The following is a 20,154-nucleotide window of genomic DNA, read 5'->3' on the forward strand; positions in this document are numbered from 1 at the left end:
AATAATTATTCGGTTAATTATACGTACGTTTTTTATTTCTTTATATATATATATATATATATATATATATATATATATATATATATATATATAAATTAAGAATCATTATGGTATTACATGATTTTATGATATAATATTCGATCGTGTAATTAATAATTTCAAATACATTTTAACTCAAAGAAATAAAGATCGTTAAAATCTGATATTAATTTCTACATTATTAATCAGAAATGTAATATTTAAAATTATCAAAATATAAATATACAAATTGAAAATTTAATCGTCGTCATTGATTCAACAGACTCGAAATGTATCCTTTCGAGAACGAGTTGTTATTGATTCGAGGATTTTAAATGATTTGAATGCTCGCACATACTTGTTCTCTTAATTCATTGTAATCCCGGGTCAACTTGATTATTATCTTAGATTCATACACTCGACGTTTTATTTTTGGTAGAACGTCAAATGAAGAAGAATAAAATAATACAAATCTTAAAGGCTTTCGTTGCACGTTATTTTTAAAATTATTAAATTATAGATTATATCATCTATTTTTTTTTTCTTTTTTTTTCTGTGAACTCGTTAGAGAAAAATAATTTAAAAAAAAAAATCAATTCAAATGTCAAAAAAAAAAAAAATATATATATATATATATATCAAAACGAAAAATATATGAACCCCAGAATACCTTCGTAATAATCAACTAAATTATAAGTCGTTAAATCTGAGGTCAATTCATAGTTACATGAAAACGTGGCAGTAGCTCGTTAGACGTTTTTATAATTATAAGGATAAAATGAACAATACAACAGAAGCGATATAATATGTATGTAACATCATTGCATGTTGTACGAATAGAATGGAAAATTTTTAATGATAATCTCGTTCATTGAACAATGACGTATTATGCATTATCAATCGAATGACATTTGCCGACAATGAATTTTTCTTGCGTGTTATATATATATATATATATATCTTTCATATATCATCAAAAATGATCGATCGAAGCTAAAAGCATAGGACAAAATTAAAATTTTAACGTCTATATTTATTATTTATGATCATAGAGTTAGATAATCTGTTTCATAAGTTATTAGAAAAATGTTGGATAATACATTTTTCATTATCCAACATGAATTGCTAATAAATGAATTATTTATTATACAAATAAAAAAAAAAAAAAGAAAGAAAGAAAAGGATAAAAGTATGAAATAAATTATTCTCGTCTAAAATTGATCCATCGAAAAGACACAAAGAAACTTTTCGTAGAATGTATTTCTTCGTTTTCTCCTTCTCCTTCTTCTTCTTTTTCTCTTAAGTTCCTTCTCAAATTCGAGCATTAGTCAGATCTAAACTCGAGCATGTCTATTGGTTGACAAAAGAACAGAGAAAATTGTTGGCACACATGGACTGAATAGTAACAACAATAACATTCAGACTCAAATAACTAAAATCGTACTCGACTCGAGGTATATTCTTTTTCTGTTTTTTCTTTTTTTTTTTTTTTTTTTTTTTTTTATCTATTTAAATTACACCTAATAAAATTTTACGATTTGAAGAAGAAGAAAAGAAAAGAAAAGAAAGAAAGAAAAAAAAGAGAGATCAAATTAATTAAGAAAATTCGTATGACGACGACGAAAGATTCCGTGCGTAAAAAAAAAAAAAAAAAAGAAAGAAAAAGAGGAAGAGATGAATTTTTTTCGAACGATATCCCGTTCGAAAATAAAGGGGGAATTTTAAATAACAAGATGGATTCCAATGATCTCTCTTTATCACCATATGTTCGCACTAGTTACATCTCTAAACTAGAGTCTGTGACCCAAATAAGAAAACACGCGACCGGACACGAAGCGGTTCGTAGTTTGAAAGCGAGTCGCTCATCGAATCTCTCTCTCTCTTTATTCGACAATGCGATAAAGCACGTGCTACCGACCTTCTTTATGGCGCATTCACTTCCCCTACTTCTCACTTTGAGAAGCGCGTGTCTCTTTTTAATCGACAAACATACGAACAAAATCTAGAGCAAAATTTCTAATAATAAGAATAATGACGATTAATGACGACGATGGTCTTTATGATTTAATTTCATTGAAATAATTCATTATCTTTTATTAAATTAAAATCATCGAAATTTTTATTATAATTAATTATTAATACTCATTAATTATTTCGATTAAAAAATTCGCGATACGATTATAGAATTAATTTATAATCTTTTTTATCGACAAACATACGAACAAAATCTAAAGCAAAATTTCTAATAATAAGAATAATGACGATTAATGACGACGATGATCTTTATGATTTAATTTCATTGAAATAATTCATTATTATTTATTAAATTAAAATCATCGAAATTTTTATTATAATTAATTATTAATACTCATGATTATTTCGATTAAAAAATTCGCGATACGATTATAGAATTAATTTATAATAAAAATATATAATATATATATATATATATAAAACAAATAATTATTATGGTAAATTATTATAGTATATTTTTTTTTGATGAAAAAAATCATATATAATCATATATAATCATTGAGTTCGATATCAGATAAAATTTTGGCCTAATCGATGAACATATGAATATATTTTCGTATCGATTGCGAAAAGTAAGGCTAAAAATTCAATCCTGATAAATAAATATTATTACAGCTTTCACAAATAATGAGAATAAATCTTAAAGAAAAAAAAAAAATAAATATATAAAGAAAAAAAAAATAAATAAATAAAATAAAATAAAAAGAAAAAATAAATAAATAAAATAAAATAAAAAGAAAAAATAAAGAAAGAACAGACTTTTACCTTTTCGATCGACGTAATTTCGAATCCTCCCGCCCCGTAAAACCTTGCACGAAGCAAAGCATTATAGGTTCTTTCGTTGTAATCGTTTCTTCTCCCATTCACCTGCCCTCGCTTCTTATCGAGAGCTTCTTCTTTCGGTAGTTTTAAAAAAATTGTCTTTCTCTATCGATAAATAATACTCTATCGATAATAATGTCTTTTCACGAATTAGAGATGATCGAAATAAAAAAATAAAAAAGAAAAGAAAGTAAAGAAACAAACAAAAAAAAAGAAAGGAAAAGATTAAGGCCTCTTCTCTCTCTCTCTCTCTCTCTCTCTCTCTCTCTCTTTCTCTCTCTCTCCTTAAGCCGAAATATAGAGTCAAGGATCGATCGTTCGTTCGATCGATCGATCGATCTCTATCAAGGATCTCTTATTAATCGATAAGGACACATCGGTGAAGGCACTGGATTTTCTTTTTATACACATAAAAACACACAAAACTTTTCAAAAATAACACACACTTGTATATTAATCAATTTCGAATTCAACGAATTCTCCAACAGATTAATAGAATAATACAAAATTCTTCTGTTTTCTTTCGTAGTAACACCGACGAAGCCGTTAACGTTGTCGTAGTTGTCTCGTCGTTGTCGCCGTTATCGTTGTCTTTACCGTCGTTGATGGCGACGACGCTTAACCGAGGTATATCAGCGGTAAGGGTGGTTGCCAGGCCGACCAGGACAAAAGGGGGAAAAATACGAGTCGATACGTAACGAGGAAAACGTTGTCGCGTGTACCAGATCGATCGATCCTTTTCTTCCTTCCTTTCTTCCTTTTTTTTTTTTTTTTATCTTCTTCCTTCTTCCTGATCAGACTTCTTTAACCATTTCGTCTGGTTTCTCTCTCTCTCTCTCTCTCTCTCTCTCTCTCTCTCTCTCTTTCTCTCTCTCTCTTTCTCTCTCTCTCTTTCTCTCTGTCTGTCTCTTTTCTTTTCGTTCTTTTTTCTGACCTTACCCTAACTAAGTATTTATGTACGTGTGAATGTACGTTAGTACGTATGCATATATATATATATGTGTGTATATGTATGTATGTATGTATGTATACAACCCGGCTTCGGCCGATGCCCTTCGTGTATCGATCGATTTTGTTGGTGGTCGCTACGTAACGATCTAAAACTTCCCTTAGGAATATATCCGAAATTAACTTTGATACCGGTCACGCACTAGCTCGATTCTGTTATACGAGCAAGGAGACGGCAATAGTAATTATAATGTTCCAACAATCAATGCAATCAAATATACATATATATATATATATGTATATATATATATGTTTATGTATATATACATATATACATAAACAAATAAAAAAACAAAACAAAACAAAAAAGAGAGAAAAGTTATCGAGACAGTAACGATATTAGAGTTCTGTTTCTTATTATCATTTCACTGTGATCTTCTTGAAACTTTCATATATGTATGTACATATAAACATACATACATACATGCATATATATATATATACACACACACATATAGATATATATATATATATATTTACATATATATATATACTTTTTTTTAACGAATTATTTACGAAAAGGAATAATGAAGATAAAAACAAAAAAAGAGAGACTTTTTCGAAAGAGATAGAAATTGGGGGACAAAAAGAATGAAAAAAAAAATAAATAAAAAAAAAAAAATAAAAAAAAAAAATAGAGAACGGTCACACAGGAAACGGACGACGCGATCGTAGCGTGTCTTCTCTATGACACTGCCGCGTACCCGTAACCGTTCCCGGTCTCGTTCAGTTTTGTTCCTGGGCTTCGCACCACGCTCCGCACACGGTCCGTTTCTCTCCGCGTCCTCCCGTCAAATCGTCTCGAGTCGAGTCTGTTACTCCGTACTCGCTCGATACCTTCCCCTTCCTCTTCTTACTTTTGCCTATACCATCTTCTTTCTAACTCCCACCACATCATTTCATTCTCCCACCATTTCTGATATCATATCCCTACTCCTCTTTCTATTCCTTTTTCTCCTTTTCTCTCTCTCTCTCTCTCTCTCTCTCTCTCTCTCTCTCTCTCTCTCTCTCTCTCTTTCTTTCTTTCTTTCTTTCTTTATATTTTTCTTCACTAGGAGAAATCAGAAAAAAAGCATGCGTTTTCTCGATCGCGTTTCGTGTATAACGAAATGTTTAATGTTTTTGTAGAAAAAAAAAAAAAAAGAAAAAGAAAAAGAAGATGAGAAGTGAGAAAAAGAAATAAATTTTAACACGTAAATTAATTACCGTGATATACCATGATATACATCTATTTTCATTAATTCTTATGAATATTTTAATAAAAAATTTAGAAAAATTACATCTGCGTACAATTTGTCAATTGTTTATTCCTTTCTCAATTTAAATATATATAATATCTTTTGATTTATTAATTTTTTTCTCAATTTTTTTCTCAATTTTTTTTCCTACTTTTTCCTTTTTTTTTAATTGTATTTTTATGAAACTTTTAATTAGGAATTTAGAAGACATATCGGGTCTTGACATTAATAGATTAAAAATCAATATTATACTTTTAAAGGATTTCAATGAGCATTTCAATTAGAAATTTGAAAGATTAAAATTTGTGTCTAATATAAATTTGGCCTTGTCCTTCCTAAGTTAAATATAAATAAATCAATGTATATGTGGATTGTATTTTAGTTGGATAGTTAGAGTTTTAATCGAAATTTCGAACATTAAATGCGTATCTAATTTTGGCAATGTTCTTGTTAAATTAAAAATACATATATTTTAAATGTACATACTTATATGTGCCATATTAAATTGGTATGAACATTATAGTTAAAGTTTAGAAAGATTAGATCTATTTTTAATATTATATATATATATATATATATATATATATATATATATATATATATATATATATATATATATATTGAGCCAACGTCTAGACAGATCTGTTGCAATGTTTTGATATTTGCATACTAAAAATACTTTTACTATGTTCAAACTTATAAATGGTTAGATCTAATAATGTATACAATATTTTTATAATTATTTCGATTATAATATTTTCATTTAGATTAGATCTACACAAGTAAACATATCTATTAAAATATTTTTCATACTAGGAATGTTATTGCCACGTTAACGCTTAAATGATTTCATTGAAAATTTATATAAATAAATTTATTAATCAAGTTTTGATCCACAATTTTTATTGTTATTATTTCTTTTTTGTAAATTAAATCTTTTTTTTTTTTCTTTTTCTTTACACGACATCTTTCGAATAATAGAAATCTTGTTAAATACGTAAACGCTTAAAAGATTAGAATCGAAAATTTACTTAATTATTTCTAATTAAACTTTCTATTTGGTTAAACGAAATTCCTAAAAGATCCAATAAATATAAATAATCCAACAAATATAAATAAATGATGAATACAAAAGTTCAGTAGTTTTATAATCTGATAAAAAAAAAAAAAAAGTCTAAAAAGAAGTCTCGAAAAAGAGTTTATTTATTTATTTTTATTTTTATTTATTTATTTATTTTTTTTTTTTTTTTAATAATCTTAGATCTTTCAGTCTCACTTAGAAAATTTTAATTTCTCCATTCGAACTCGCGCAAAAGCGAATACGATCTATGTATATCTTCAAGTTCTTAAACGAAAATAGAAAATTTGAAACCATTAGATTTTTATTTATGGCCCTGACTAATATTTAAGTATAACGAGAGGGATATAGATAATTTACAATAATGTTATATAAATCGTACCCTTCTAATCATTTTTCATCCTTTCTTATACTTGAACTTCATTTTTTATCGTTTCCCTTAATAAAATTAATTAGCCATCGTAAATATAAATGTCACTACTTATTCGAATAGATCGACATTTTTAAATGAACTTCAATCATTCTTCAAGAGTTTCTCAATTCCTTCATTCATTTTATCTGAACATTATTTTTATCATTTATTATTCTAACGATTAGCTATAAAAGAAAAGAAGAAGAAGAAGAAGAAAAAAAAAAGAATTAATATCGAGGATTAATATTTATAAATTAATTTTTATAATGTAAACTATTGTGTTAAACGATAATTGTTAAACGACGAATAAAAATAATTCTATTAAAAATTGCAATCTACATTTTTATTTTTTCCAGTAAAATCAAGTGTTATAGAAAAAAAGAAAGAAACCATAAAAAAAAAAAAAATTAAAAAGAGAGAAAAAAAAAGAATTCATCCTTCGTGTACCAGATAATATAATAAAAAACAGTTGACCCTGTTGCTCCTCTAAGCTTTTACATTATTTCTTTGCGTCATGTTTACTTCGATAAGAAACTAGAAGAAAATTATCGTATCATTCGATATACGTCGAAAACATCATTAAAGATCTCGATTTTTTTCCTTTTAATTTTTTTTTTTTCTTTTTTTTTAATCTTTTATTTTTTGTTTCAAACAAGACTAGTTATTACCAGATTCGAATAAGATGTGTTATTTCAGACATATATATATATATATATATATATACATACACACACACACATATAATAGATTACAATAAAACATAAAATTCTATTCGCAGATACTTTTATCAGACGAGAAATGTTGCAATATCAATAATTATTGGGGAAAAAAAAAAAAAAAAAAAAAAAAAAACATGTATCTGTTATAATCACAAACGCAAATACATGTATCTAATCAAAAACAAAAGACATACTTGTTCAATTGAATGATATACGATATACAGGATGGGCAATTAGAAGTATCTAATAATTTTTTCTTTTTTTTTTTTTTTCATATTGCAAATAAGTTATTACACTTACAGTTTTATAATTTAAAACTTTTCTCATATATCTACCCTATCTCTCTTCTCCTCTCTCTCTCTCTCTCTCTCTCTCTCTCTCTCTCCCTCTATGTATATATATATATATATATATATATATATATACATTTAAATATTTTGTATATGTTAATTACATAATAAACTTTTTATATATGTAAATTTCGAAATTTCATTTATATGTATACATATATGTATGTATATATGTATGTATGTATGTATGTATATTTATATCATGTAAGAGACTCTCTTTGTAAATCACCTTATTACATAGTATCAAAACGAAATGAAAGAGGGACTATGAGATATGTAATAGCAATTAATCCGACAGATAAAGCGATCCCATGGAAGCCTCGTTCGACATTCATGTTAGAAGATTTACGTCACGCGAGATTGGCTTCCTATCGTGTTTCGCATTGATTAGATTTCTGGAAAAAAAAAAGAAAAAAAAAAAAAAAAAGAAAACCCCTCCCTTCACTGATTCTATTTTCCCTATGATCTAATAGAATTATACAATTTATTGCCAAATAAATAAATAGATTATCGAAGCAGATCAAGATTCCATCGATCGAATTTGCAAAAATTACTTTTTCGTTTTTTTCTTTTTTCTTTTTTTTTTTTTTCAAATTTCATTTTGTAATTGACAAACAAAAATTACGATCTATTATCAAATGGATCCAACGCATTAACCAAATTAGCAAGATATATTTTTTCAATATTTTGTACTTTTTTGTAATTTTTTTAATTTCCTTTCGTGATCGACAAATTCATAGATATAATTATCTCTCTCTCTCTCTCTCTCTCTCTCTCTCTCTTGCACTATCATATCGATTATACTTTGAATTAATCTCAGGATGTCGTAAAATTTAAAGGCGTATACCAACACGACGACTACTATTGCGACGGGCAAAAACGATTTTCAAAGGAAAATACTACACGCAATGATATTAATAGCCGACACGAAGAACAAGAAAAGAGAAAAAAAAGAGAGAGAGAGAGAGAGAGAGAGGAAGAGGGAGAGAGAAAGAAGTAGCAGTAGCAGAAGAAGAAAAAAAATCCATTCGTGGTTTTCTTTCTTCGCGGCAATTATTGATATGTACGTGTATATCTTAATCAAGTCACGTGAGCACCTTTTCTAACAATCGTAAATCATTAGAGATAAAAATTCTTTATTCAAAAACTTGCAGCAGTCAGTGCACATTGTCAACTTTGAATGATAAATATCGTGATATGAAATTTTCTTAGAAATTTTCATTGTTATTATAATCTTCCCATGATTTATGGAATTTTATAATCGAACTTGTTGCAAACGTGATGAAACGTTTAAAAAAAAGAAAAAAGAAAAAGATGAAAAAATATACAAATACAAATTAATAAATAAATAATAATAGTAAATGCGAGTTGTAAATAAGAAAAAAAAACAAATAGAAAAAGAAAAAAATATTAATACTACGATGAACATATTCGCGAAACAATTGTATATAAAGTAAATACATAAATAATAAGTAAAAAATTGTAATAATCAAATACATATTTATACATTTTTATCTTTACTTCGATTTCTGGTTATCTTTTTTTTTTTTTTTAATTCTGCTAAATTTGTAAAATATTGTATTATATAATAAATATATTAATTTTATAAGTGAGAGAAAATATGCGAATTAAAATTTTTAATTGATATTTCTTGGACTATTTACATAAGACTCTTTCGACGAGAGGAACATATATGAAAGAACGTCAACATTGAATGTTGTAATATGTCTCTATAAGTATATTATCTTATCGGTGTTGCCAAACAAGTGAAAGATATTTAATAATTCTTTTTTTTTTTTTTGTTTCTTTTTACTGAGTTTTAATGATATATCGGTACAGTCCATGGCAAAAGTGTTCGCAAACTCTTTTAAAATTAATCTATTTATTTATTTGATCAAGCAAAAATATTCTGAATTCTTTTTCCTTTTTTTTTTTTAAATATTTTTAAAACTCTTTTCCATCAGTATATATATATATATATATATATATATATGTATAATCTTTTTTTTATAGAATTTTTATACAATTACAAAGATATATTTGGAAAGAAAATATTCCAATAAGCGATGCGCCAAAAGTTTCTAAGTGATTTAACGAAAACAAATCAATTATTCTATCACGATTTGTAGTTTTACAATTTAAAAGATAACAAAACAAGTTAGATTTAAAAAAAAGAATTCTAACAATACATTAATTGATTTTAAAGACACTTTTTATCTTTCGCCTGATGTCTTTTGTATACGAATAAATTACAAAAAGAACGAAGAGAGAGAGAGAGAGAGAGAGAGAGAGAAAAAAAGAGATCAGTATATTTTAGGAAATATTCAAAAGAAATATTTCTTTCTGAATTAATCGTATAAAATATAAAATAGAATAATAAGTATATAGATAACGAAATACAAAATTTTCTGTACAATGATTATTAAATTCATTTAACGTGTCACATTAATCGATCATCCTCTTATCAGTAACATAAGAAAACTTCATTGAACACAAGAGAAGTATAAGTTAAACTAGATCAAAGAGATTAACCTTAATATCAAAAGCTTATGTATACCGATGGAAACCTTAGAACATTATTGTTCATATGCTGGGTAAACGAGAAAGGAAAAAAAAAAGAGAAAAAAAAAAAGAAAAAAGAGAAAGAAAGAATGAAAACGATGAGAAACAGGAATGGAAAATCCTATAACGATACGGATGTCCCAGTTAATTTTGTGCGATTCTAATAAACGTGACACACACACACACACACATACACCCACACACCCACGGACATACACGGATTTCCTACGAAACCTAAAAAAGTTCATTACGTAATGAAAGAAGAATAAGAAGAAAACTATGAATGAACGATCTAATTCTCTATAATACTATTCACACATTTCTATTTTCTTTCTTTCCCACCTTTATTCATTTCTTTTAATAATTAAATCCATAAATTTGTAATAAAAATAATTAATAATTTGTTTTGCATATATATATATATATATATATATATATATATATATATATTAATATAAATTAAATAAATAAAGGATGGACCAAAAGTTTCTCAGATGATTTTAAAAATTAATTTTTATGTTTCAATATTCGTTGGTTTTGTAGTTGCAATATGGAAAAAAAAAACAAAAACAAAAATTTGTCTAAAAAATGTCCAAAAAGAATGTAATTGATTTTTTTTAACCAGCCAAGAACTTTTGATTCGTCTAAGAACTTTTAGATTATCTTCTGTAGTTAGATATATATATATATATATATATATATATATATATATATATATATATATATATATATATATATATATATAATGCTTAGGTTATATGTATATATAATGCTTAAGTTGATAGATTGTAACTGGTGTAACAAGTTGATGATGATGAATTTGTCCTAAGAACGATGAGCAACTAAAACACGAATTCGTTAAAAAGCTTCTTATTACAATGTCTATAACTAAAACGTTAGATCCTTTTCCTAAATCGAAAAATTCTATGTCGATAAACATACAAGTGTCTTAAACCATTTGATTGCTATTACAATTTTCATTGACTATACATATCTATTCACATAAATCGAAATTGATCTTTAATATAATCATTATCGTTTCGAATCGAAATCGTGATCGATAAGAATTAAAAATAGTTAACAGAACACCTGTGACTAAGCGTTTGATTAGAACGTGAATTTGTTATCGTTGTACCGTGAAAAAAAAAAAAGGAGAAAAAAAAACATTTCAAACTTTATTTATTCTCTCTCATACACATACGCATATAATACATATATATATATATATGTGTATGTATATAATATATGTGTACATATATATATGTATATAACTAAGTACGTTCTTACTTACAATGTGTTAAAGAAATAAACAATATTTCGAAGCAGAAATTCCTATCGAGAAAATTGCTATCGGATTAATGTACGGAGATAGGCCTTGAAAATGATCTAAAAATAATCAATATAGACTGACCAGCAGATCGGATGGAAATCGTATTATTTTTAAGGTAGAAAATATATAGAGAGACTACGTACACGGATTAAGCTCTACTCTATAATCCTTTTTGTTTAACTATCATAGAATTTGTTTGTGAGAATTGTTTTCCCTCTTTTCTTTCCCATTTCTTTATTTTTTCTTTTTGCTCTTTTACCTTTCTTTTTTTCTTTTTTCGTTTTTCTATCTTGTCGAAACAGCAGTTAAAAATTGTACTCTCTTTATTGCAAATGAAATTACATTTAATAACATCATGGAATTTATTTGTTCGCGACAACGTAACGGATAATTTGCGCTTCTTATAAACGATAAAATATTGCGTTTTAAAATACTATTATCAATTCGAGTATTAAAAGAACGATTGATTATAAGATCGATTAAAATAATAAGATAATCGAGTCGTAAATTATCTTATGATTTATCGAAAAATAAAAAAAAAAAAAAAAAAAAAAGAGGAAGGATAAGACGGATCTATTAAAAGTTACATACATACGTATATAAATACTTACCGAGGAACTTTGACCGATGTAAGATCACGATTTACAACGAGCCGGCGTTCGTTATGTCGTTGATAGGCGCACGATATTATAGAATTCTTTTGTTTGATGTAACCGTAAATGATATCATGACTTTTGTAAAGACTAGTCTTGAAATAACGTGTAACACGAACAAACTTCGAACAGGATCCCAGCTGATTATCGATATTAACGATCAGCTGTTCGCCAGATGAGGGATACTTTGAATTCGTCATTTTTAGAATGATTTTCACTGAGATTATCGATCTTAATGATCCTTCTCATAAATATAATTTTTTTTCCCTCTTTCTCTCTTTTTTTCACTTATATATATACATATATATATACATATATACTTTCGATACACAGACTCGAGGGATTACTTAAAGAAGAAGTCAGAAAAAAAAAAAAAAAAAAAAACAAACAAAACAAAACAAGAAGAAAAGAAAAAATAAAATCACGAAACGCGAGCAACGACGTTTCGAAGTAAAGTAATCAATTTGTGGGAGGAGAACGATAAGAAACGTGCTGAAATATCGTTATCGGTTCTCGCATGTTAAACGAACGAACGAACGAAATGAATGTTATCCCTCCCTCCCTCCCTCCCTCCCTCCCTCCCTTCTTCTCTCTCCTCTTTTAACAATTCGTCAATAGAGCTTAAAAGATACCTTAGGAATTTAAAAACCATAGTCGTAGGTCGAGACTAATCTCTTAGCCAATTGTCATAGACCCAAGAATCATTTCTAATCTAAAGTAGAGAGAACATTTCCTTCGTAAAGAGAGAGAGAGAAAGACAGAGAGAGAGAGACAGAGAGAGAAGAGAGAAGAGAAAGAGAGGGAGAAAGAGAGACTACTCGTCGACGAGTCTCATCAATTTTCTCATACTTCTTTACGAGCCAATAGAGTTTATCTTCCAACTTCTTCCGTCGTTAGCCATTAATCTTACAAGCTTTAGTCACCTCGATTTTCGACTAACACTAAGTTTAATATCGTTCTTCTTTCATGATCAAGTTAGATAAACTTAGATTAAACGATCCTAAAATGTTAACTTTAAAGGATAATGGATGAAAATTTTCCTCGTATATCACCGACCTTGACATCGAGAGAACGGATTAATTTATATATATATAAATATATATATATATATCCTTATCTCTTAGATAAGAAGAATATAAAAATTCGATGATAAATATTAATAAATTTGTGAATGTACATTGTGACAGAATGTACATTGGTTCGACCAAAAAAAAAAAAAGAAAAAAAAAGAAAAAGAAAAAGAAAGCAATTTATACGAAACAAGAATAGAATACTAGAATGAAACTTGCCCATTGACGACGGAAGAGGATTCAGAAGGGTTCGGTGGTCCCGACACTTGGACTTTGGGCACGGTATAAGAGTCGAACTGTCCATGAGAATGTCCATGAGAATGTCCATGCCCGTAACCTTGACCCTGATTTTGGTTGTGCGTCGCGGTGGAATCATCGCTGTCGCTACTCTGCGGATGCTCCGATCCAACGCCGCCACGAGGTCTGAAACCAAGACATCAAAACACGAATCTAATCGAGGATCTAATAATAATAAATGAGAATTTCTTTGTTATTTAAAAAGAAAAAAAAAAAAAGGAAAAAAAAAGGGAAAAATTTTTTCCTCTTCAATTTTTTCTTCTTCTTTTCAATATGATTATTATTAGAACGGGAGGTACATTTGAAACGTGACTTTTTTTTTTTTTTATTCGCCCATCAAATTTGCCATATCTAAAACTAAAACCTCCATTTATCCGACCACCTCTCATGTCGTTCGATATTCTATATTTATTCTACAAGGATAGAATTTATTTTATGTCTATAATACGTCATTCATTGGACAAGGAAGAAAGAAAAAAGAAATAAAAAATGAAAAAATTATTATTATTATTATTATTATTATTATTACCTTACCAACGTAATGGAAGAATTTATATAATAAAAATAAAACAATTCCAAAAGGACTAAACATATTATCCTTCGAGATTCTCGTGATACAAATTAAATCCCTTAAAAAGTTTTGATTTATGTAGGGTAGGACGAGAGTATCCTTCAGTTTAGATTTTATAAATCGATTACTTTGTTTGTAGATTGTAAAACTATACAATACAAAGCTTAGAAATCTTTTTTGGCCATTGTATTATTTTATATATAAAATAAAATAAAATAAAATAAAATAAAATAAAATAAAATAAAATAAAATAAAATAAAATAAAATAAAAAAAAACTAATAAATAGTAATGGACGTTCAAGAAACGTTTCGTTTCGAAGTGAGACGTAAAAGAGAAAGAGAAAGAGAAAGAAAAAGAAAGAGAGAAGAGTCGATCGGTCAAAGGTAAATGTTTGAACGCGCGAGCACGTCAGGGATTTAAGTGTATGTATGTATTGTATTTAGAATCACTAGCTAGATACAGCTGAGAGCACGCTTTACGAACGAGTCATCCAGCTGAACGCGCGTGAAGACTCGTGTTGTGTCGCTTGGATGCTTCTCTTTTACACTCTCTTCTTCTCTCTCTCTCTCTCTCTCTCTCTCTCTCTCTCTCTCTCTCTCTCTCTCTCTATATATATATATATATATATATATATATAATAGGAGATAGAAAAGGAGTGAGATAGAAAGAGCAAAATGGCGGCCGTCAAGCTGACAGACGTCACAATCAGCTGTTTCTTAATACGATGAATACGATGAATACGATGCATAATCGAAGCAAAAAAAATAAAAAAAATTACTCATCTAATTTCATTTGTTGTTTTCTCTCTCTCTCTCTCTCTCTCTCTCTCTCTCTCTCTCTCTCTCTCTCTCTCTCTCTCTCTCTCTCTCTCTCTCTCTCTCTCTCTCTCTCTCTCTCTCTCTCTCTCCCTTTCTTACACACACACACACACAGATTTTTTAATTTCACACATCTCGGGTCTTAATTACGGATAAATAATAAATCGAAAAAAATTGATTGATAGAAATAGATAAAAAAGAATGATTAGAATATCTGTGAAAAGAATAAAAATAAAAAAGAAAATATGTATATATATATATATATATATATATATATATATATATAATTATAAAAAATATTAAAATAAATTATATGTAATGATAAGAAACACACATAAGATAATTTGGATGCATCAGAAACTATCTTAAAAATCACACCTGCGATTATCGTCGTCGTAGCTGGCGGTCCAATAGAGGGGCGCCACTGTCCTGAGTTGGAGATCACGTTCGTTACACGGCAAATCCGAAGATATCAACTATATTATTATTATTATTATTATTATTATTATTATTATTATATATCTCCTATATGCCGTCCTTTCACTATGATAATAATATTTTCCGTTATTGAACAGTAATACGAATAATCTTATCTAACACCTCTTTCTCACATTATCTCGTCGAATTTCATCCAAATATTTTCTAATATTCGAATCTGTCACTTTCACAACGACAATGACGACGACGACGACGACGACGACGATGATAACGATAACGACGACGTCGTTCAAATAAGAATAATAAAAATCATCAAAAATCGATGAGAATAATCACTGGAAATCAACTTGAAATTGTCCTTGATTTATCTCCCTCGATCTCTCTTTATAGGAAAGATAGACTTTTCGAGATAAAGAAAATAAAAAAAAAGGAGGAGCAAAAAAAAATGAAAGCCCGATGCAGCTACGGGTGGATTAAGCTCACGTTTTTTCGATATCTCTCTCTCTCTCTCTCTCTCCCCTTCTGTCTCTTTCTCTTTCTTTTTTATTCGCAACAAAAATTATGCGGCAATGCTGCAGTATGCGCGTCTGCAAAAGCGACAGCAGTAGTAACAGTAGTCTATGCTCTCGTAAAAAATCTCCGTTCGTTTCAACTCCGAACAAATCCACGACACGACGATAAAGACGAAGACTTTGACACCATGATGACGACAACGACAACGACGACGACGATGACAACGACGACGACGATGACAACGACAACGACGACGACGACGACGACGACGACGACGACGACGACGATGTACTTATATACGTACGTACGTACATACGTATGAACCACCACATTTACACACGTCTCTCTCTCTCTCTCTCTCCCTCTCTCTCTTTATCTATCTATCTCTCTTTCTCTTTCTAACCGTTGCGTCTGCGCTCAAAGAGTCACCTATTGACCGAATATCAGAGTATCGTACTTCCTATTCTTCATATATATTTTCTATGGGAATTAAGTATAAAAAATATCTAGCTAGGTAAATCAAGATTTTGATAGGATCGATATCGAGGGAATGAAAAATAATTTTGGAAATATTTTCATTAATTCGATTTTTTCTGTCTGTCTCTATTTCTCTATCTATCTGTCTATCTATCTATCTACCTACCTATCTATCTATCTATTTGTCTGTCTATCTATCTATCTATCTATCTATCTATCTATCTATCTATCTACCTATCTATCTATCTATCTAATCTATCTATCTCTGCTGGCCCTATCTTTATATCTATCCTTGTTTGATCAAATTCACGCGGAAACTCCGAATGGATTCGACCGTACGACGACTGCGCTGAAATTCAATGCGCAAACTCCTGATATCCTTTCGAAAGACGCTTTTACGAGGAAAATGGACACCCGTCAAAATTTAATCCAATTAATTCAAATGTATGTGTTAAAACATATCGCTGCTATACATATTATATATATATATATATATAGATACATACATAAATAAATACATACATATGCATGCATACATATATACACATTTATATACATATTATGAATATATAAATACGTTTATTTAAGTATATTTATTTCATGATAACTTGAGAGAGAAAGAGAATGGCTCAACTCGATCTCGTTTTGAACGATCAGCTGATCGACCTAACACGGTAATAGATGGTAACTGATAGTTACACGATTTTGCACTATGAAGTTTGACCCCGCTCCCTTCTTCACATTGATTTAACGCACACTTCTTTAAAAGAAAAGAAAAAAAAAAAAAACAAAAAATGAAAAGGAAAAAACGCGCAGAAACGTTACGACGAATGAATCATAGAATACGAAAAGGTATGAAATACGTCGATAAGAAAATACAGTTATCATTTCTTTATTATATAAATCATTATCGGGAAAAAAAAAAAATAAAAAACATTCGACCAATTAACAGTAACGATTAATTCGATGTACATCCCTCCCCCTCCCCCCCCCCCCGCCCCCCCCGTAGATATTCTCGTTCTATTATTTTCTTTTTTACGCTCGACTTGTACTAACGAGTTTTCTAATTAAAAAAAATTTTTTTTAAACCGAAAAATAGTTGTGTTACGCGTAACACAATTATTCCACTTCCACTTGATATTATAATAGAAATTCCGCAAGAAATTTGTTTATATAAAATAAATTAGATTGTTTTTGTTTCCTTGGGCGAATAAAACACGGGTACGCCGACATGTAAAGAGGAAGGAGACACAGACACAGACACAGACACAGACACAGACACAGACACAGACACAGGACATCGAAGCGCGTGAGAATTTTCGATTTCGTTTATAAATCAGACTAAAGTTTGCTACGATGTTAACGAGACATTGGAACGTATCCAAATCTAATTCGAAATATAATTTTCTATCGATAGGAACAGATCGTTCTTTATCGTATAATTTATTTATATATATATATATATATATATATATATATATATATATATATATATATTTTTTTTTTTTTTATGTTTTTCGAAACGAAACATTATTTTAACTATCGAGAACGTATGTTTCACCGTCACGAGAAAGAGAGAGAGAGAGAGAGAGAGAGAGAGAGAGAGGGGAGAGAGAGAGTTAGAGAGATATAAATCACGAAGAAAAAATTATTATATAATAATAATAATATAATATTATTATTATTATTATTATTATTATTATTATTATTATTATTATTATTATTATTATTATTATTATTATTATAAAGCGACGAGGGAGAGGATCACGCGAGTGAGCCTAAGTTTAAATCGTTGAAATCGTGTTACGTTAAAACGACTTCCTCGTTAAGGAACCGACCGTACGTGCTCTCGTACGTGTACTGACGGCTTAGTTCACAACGAACCTTTGAAATCTGTCGTAAACGTGATTGCAGCGCGTATCATTTCTCTTTCTCTCTCTCTCTCTCTCTCTCTCTCTCTCTTTCTCTCTTTCCTTCTCTCTTTCTACCTCTCCCTCTTTTCCTATTTGCACAGTGGAGACCTCGTAAAGAGCTTCGATAATAGGACTCTATACTTTTTACATGAAGTTGTATGTAAATAGACACCTCTAACATGTAAAAAAAACTTTGTTTTATTTGAATATACATCGAATATTTAATATAAATTACCATAAAAATAAATAAAATTGATATATACATATATATATACGCATGTGTGTGTGTGTGTGTGTGTGTGTGTGTGTGTGTGTGTGTGTAATAAAGTAGATCAAGATAATTATAAAAGGTCATGTATCACGATTAAAATGATAGTATAATACTTAATCGTTGTAAAAAAAAAAAAAAGAAAAAAAAGATAGAAAAGAAAAGAAAAAATACTATGTATGTGTATTTCTTTTTATTGTAATGATAATAATAATTTTATCATTATATAATAATATATAAAGTAAAATAAATAGAGAAAGAATATTAATACAAGACTATTATAATGCAGATAATAGTATTAATGGCATAATGTAGAACAAGATGTATCCTAAAAATTTCAAATATTTAAGCGATTTTAAAAATCGTTTACACTTTTTTGAAACTCTTAATCCAAAACTATTTGGATGTATAGTTTGCTATAATTATCACATTAGACAATTATACAATTTCATTATCATAATTGTAAAATCAAAATGAAAAATTGCAAAATAAATCTAAATAGCCATAATAAAAAATAAAGCGACGAATGAAGGGCAAAAATAAATTTATGTAGACATAGAGATAATAGTTTCCTCTCTTTCCCCTCCCCCCCCCTCCCGAAGAATCATAAAAACAAAATGAAAAAGTTAGAGAAAGTGAGATAAAAGCGAAATATGTATGATGAAAAAAAAATATACAATGAGAAAGAGAGAGAGAGAGAGAGAGAGAGAGAGAAGACTTGCGTAGGGATAACAATTTTCTTTTTTTTTTTAGAAGGAGAATCAAAATGAAAAATTAAAGGAAGATGAGATAAATTCGAAATATATGTGAAGAAAAAAAAAAAAGAGGGAGAATAGACTTAGGTACAGCATAGGGATAAAAATTTTGTTCTTCGGAGTATCATAAAAGCGAAATAGAAAAAAAAACGAAAGATCAGATGGATACGAAATATTTATAATAAAGAAATTAAATGTAGAGAAAAGAGGAAGAAAAAGAAAAAGAAGAAGAAGAAAAGGAAAAAGAAAGAAAAAAAGAAAAGAAAAGAAAAAGAAAAAAAAAACTTACGTAGGCATAGAAATAACAGGACATCCTAATTGAAGAAGATTTCGGGCAAGATATTCGGGTGCTGGTTGATCCAATGTTGAAGCTGAACGCCTGGCGGGTCGTATCGGTCTCTCGCATCCTCCGTTCCTTCCGTTAACTTCCGAGGACGATGATGATGAATTAGTCGAAGGTGTAGAAGACGATAATCTTTTGTCGCGTGGTACTCGCAACGAACTCGCACTATCAACTACCAACGTCCTTCTATCCTCTGTTCTTGTTCGTGGGATCCTCAGGGAACCCCCTCGACGTAACTGCGTGCCCAACTCGTTCTCTGAAACGATTCGCGCCTGTTTGATAACATTAAACCAACTTCCCAGGTCAATGGACCCACGATCAACTATAATACATATATACTTCATTATGTATTACATATATACATTATGTATGTATATTACTCGTACACTCTCGTTTTTATCTTTTTTTTTTTCCATTATGTTTCGATGAAAAGTAAAATGAAAAAAGAAAGAAATAAATAATTAAA

The 20,154-nt window shown here is 28.8% G+C and overlaps 1 protein-coding gene across 5 annotated transcripts in view; it reads right to left on the minus strand.

The window, feature by feature from the left end:
• LOC124430155 (GRAM domain-containing protein 2B-like) overlaps nucleotides 1-20,154 on the minus strand; it is a 45,189-nt gene that overhangs the window by 16,062 nt on the left and 8,973 nt on the right. For all 5 annotated transcript variants that reach the window (XM_046976341.1, XM_046976340.1, XM_046976342.1 and 2 more), the window contains 2 exons: nucleotides 19,635-19,944; nucleotides 13,514-13,717 (listed from right to left, as the gene is read on the minus strand). In XM_046976341.1, the coding sequence (XP_046832297.1) occupies nucleotides 13,514-13,717; nucleotides 19,635-19,944 (514 nt within the window). The remainder of the gene's footprint in view (nucleotides 1-13,513; nucleotides 13,718-19,634; nucleotides 19,945-20,154) is intronic.

This window comes from Vespa crabro, chromosome 17, assembly GCF_910589235.1.
Source record: "Vespa crabro chromosome 17, iyVesCrab1.2, whole genome shotgun sequence".
Classification (NCBI taxonomy): domain Eukaryota; kingdom Metazoa; phylum Arthropoda; class Insecta; order Hymenoptera; family Vespidae; genus Vespa; species Vespa crabro.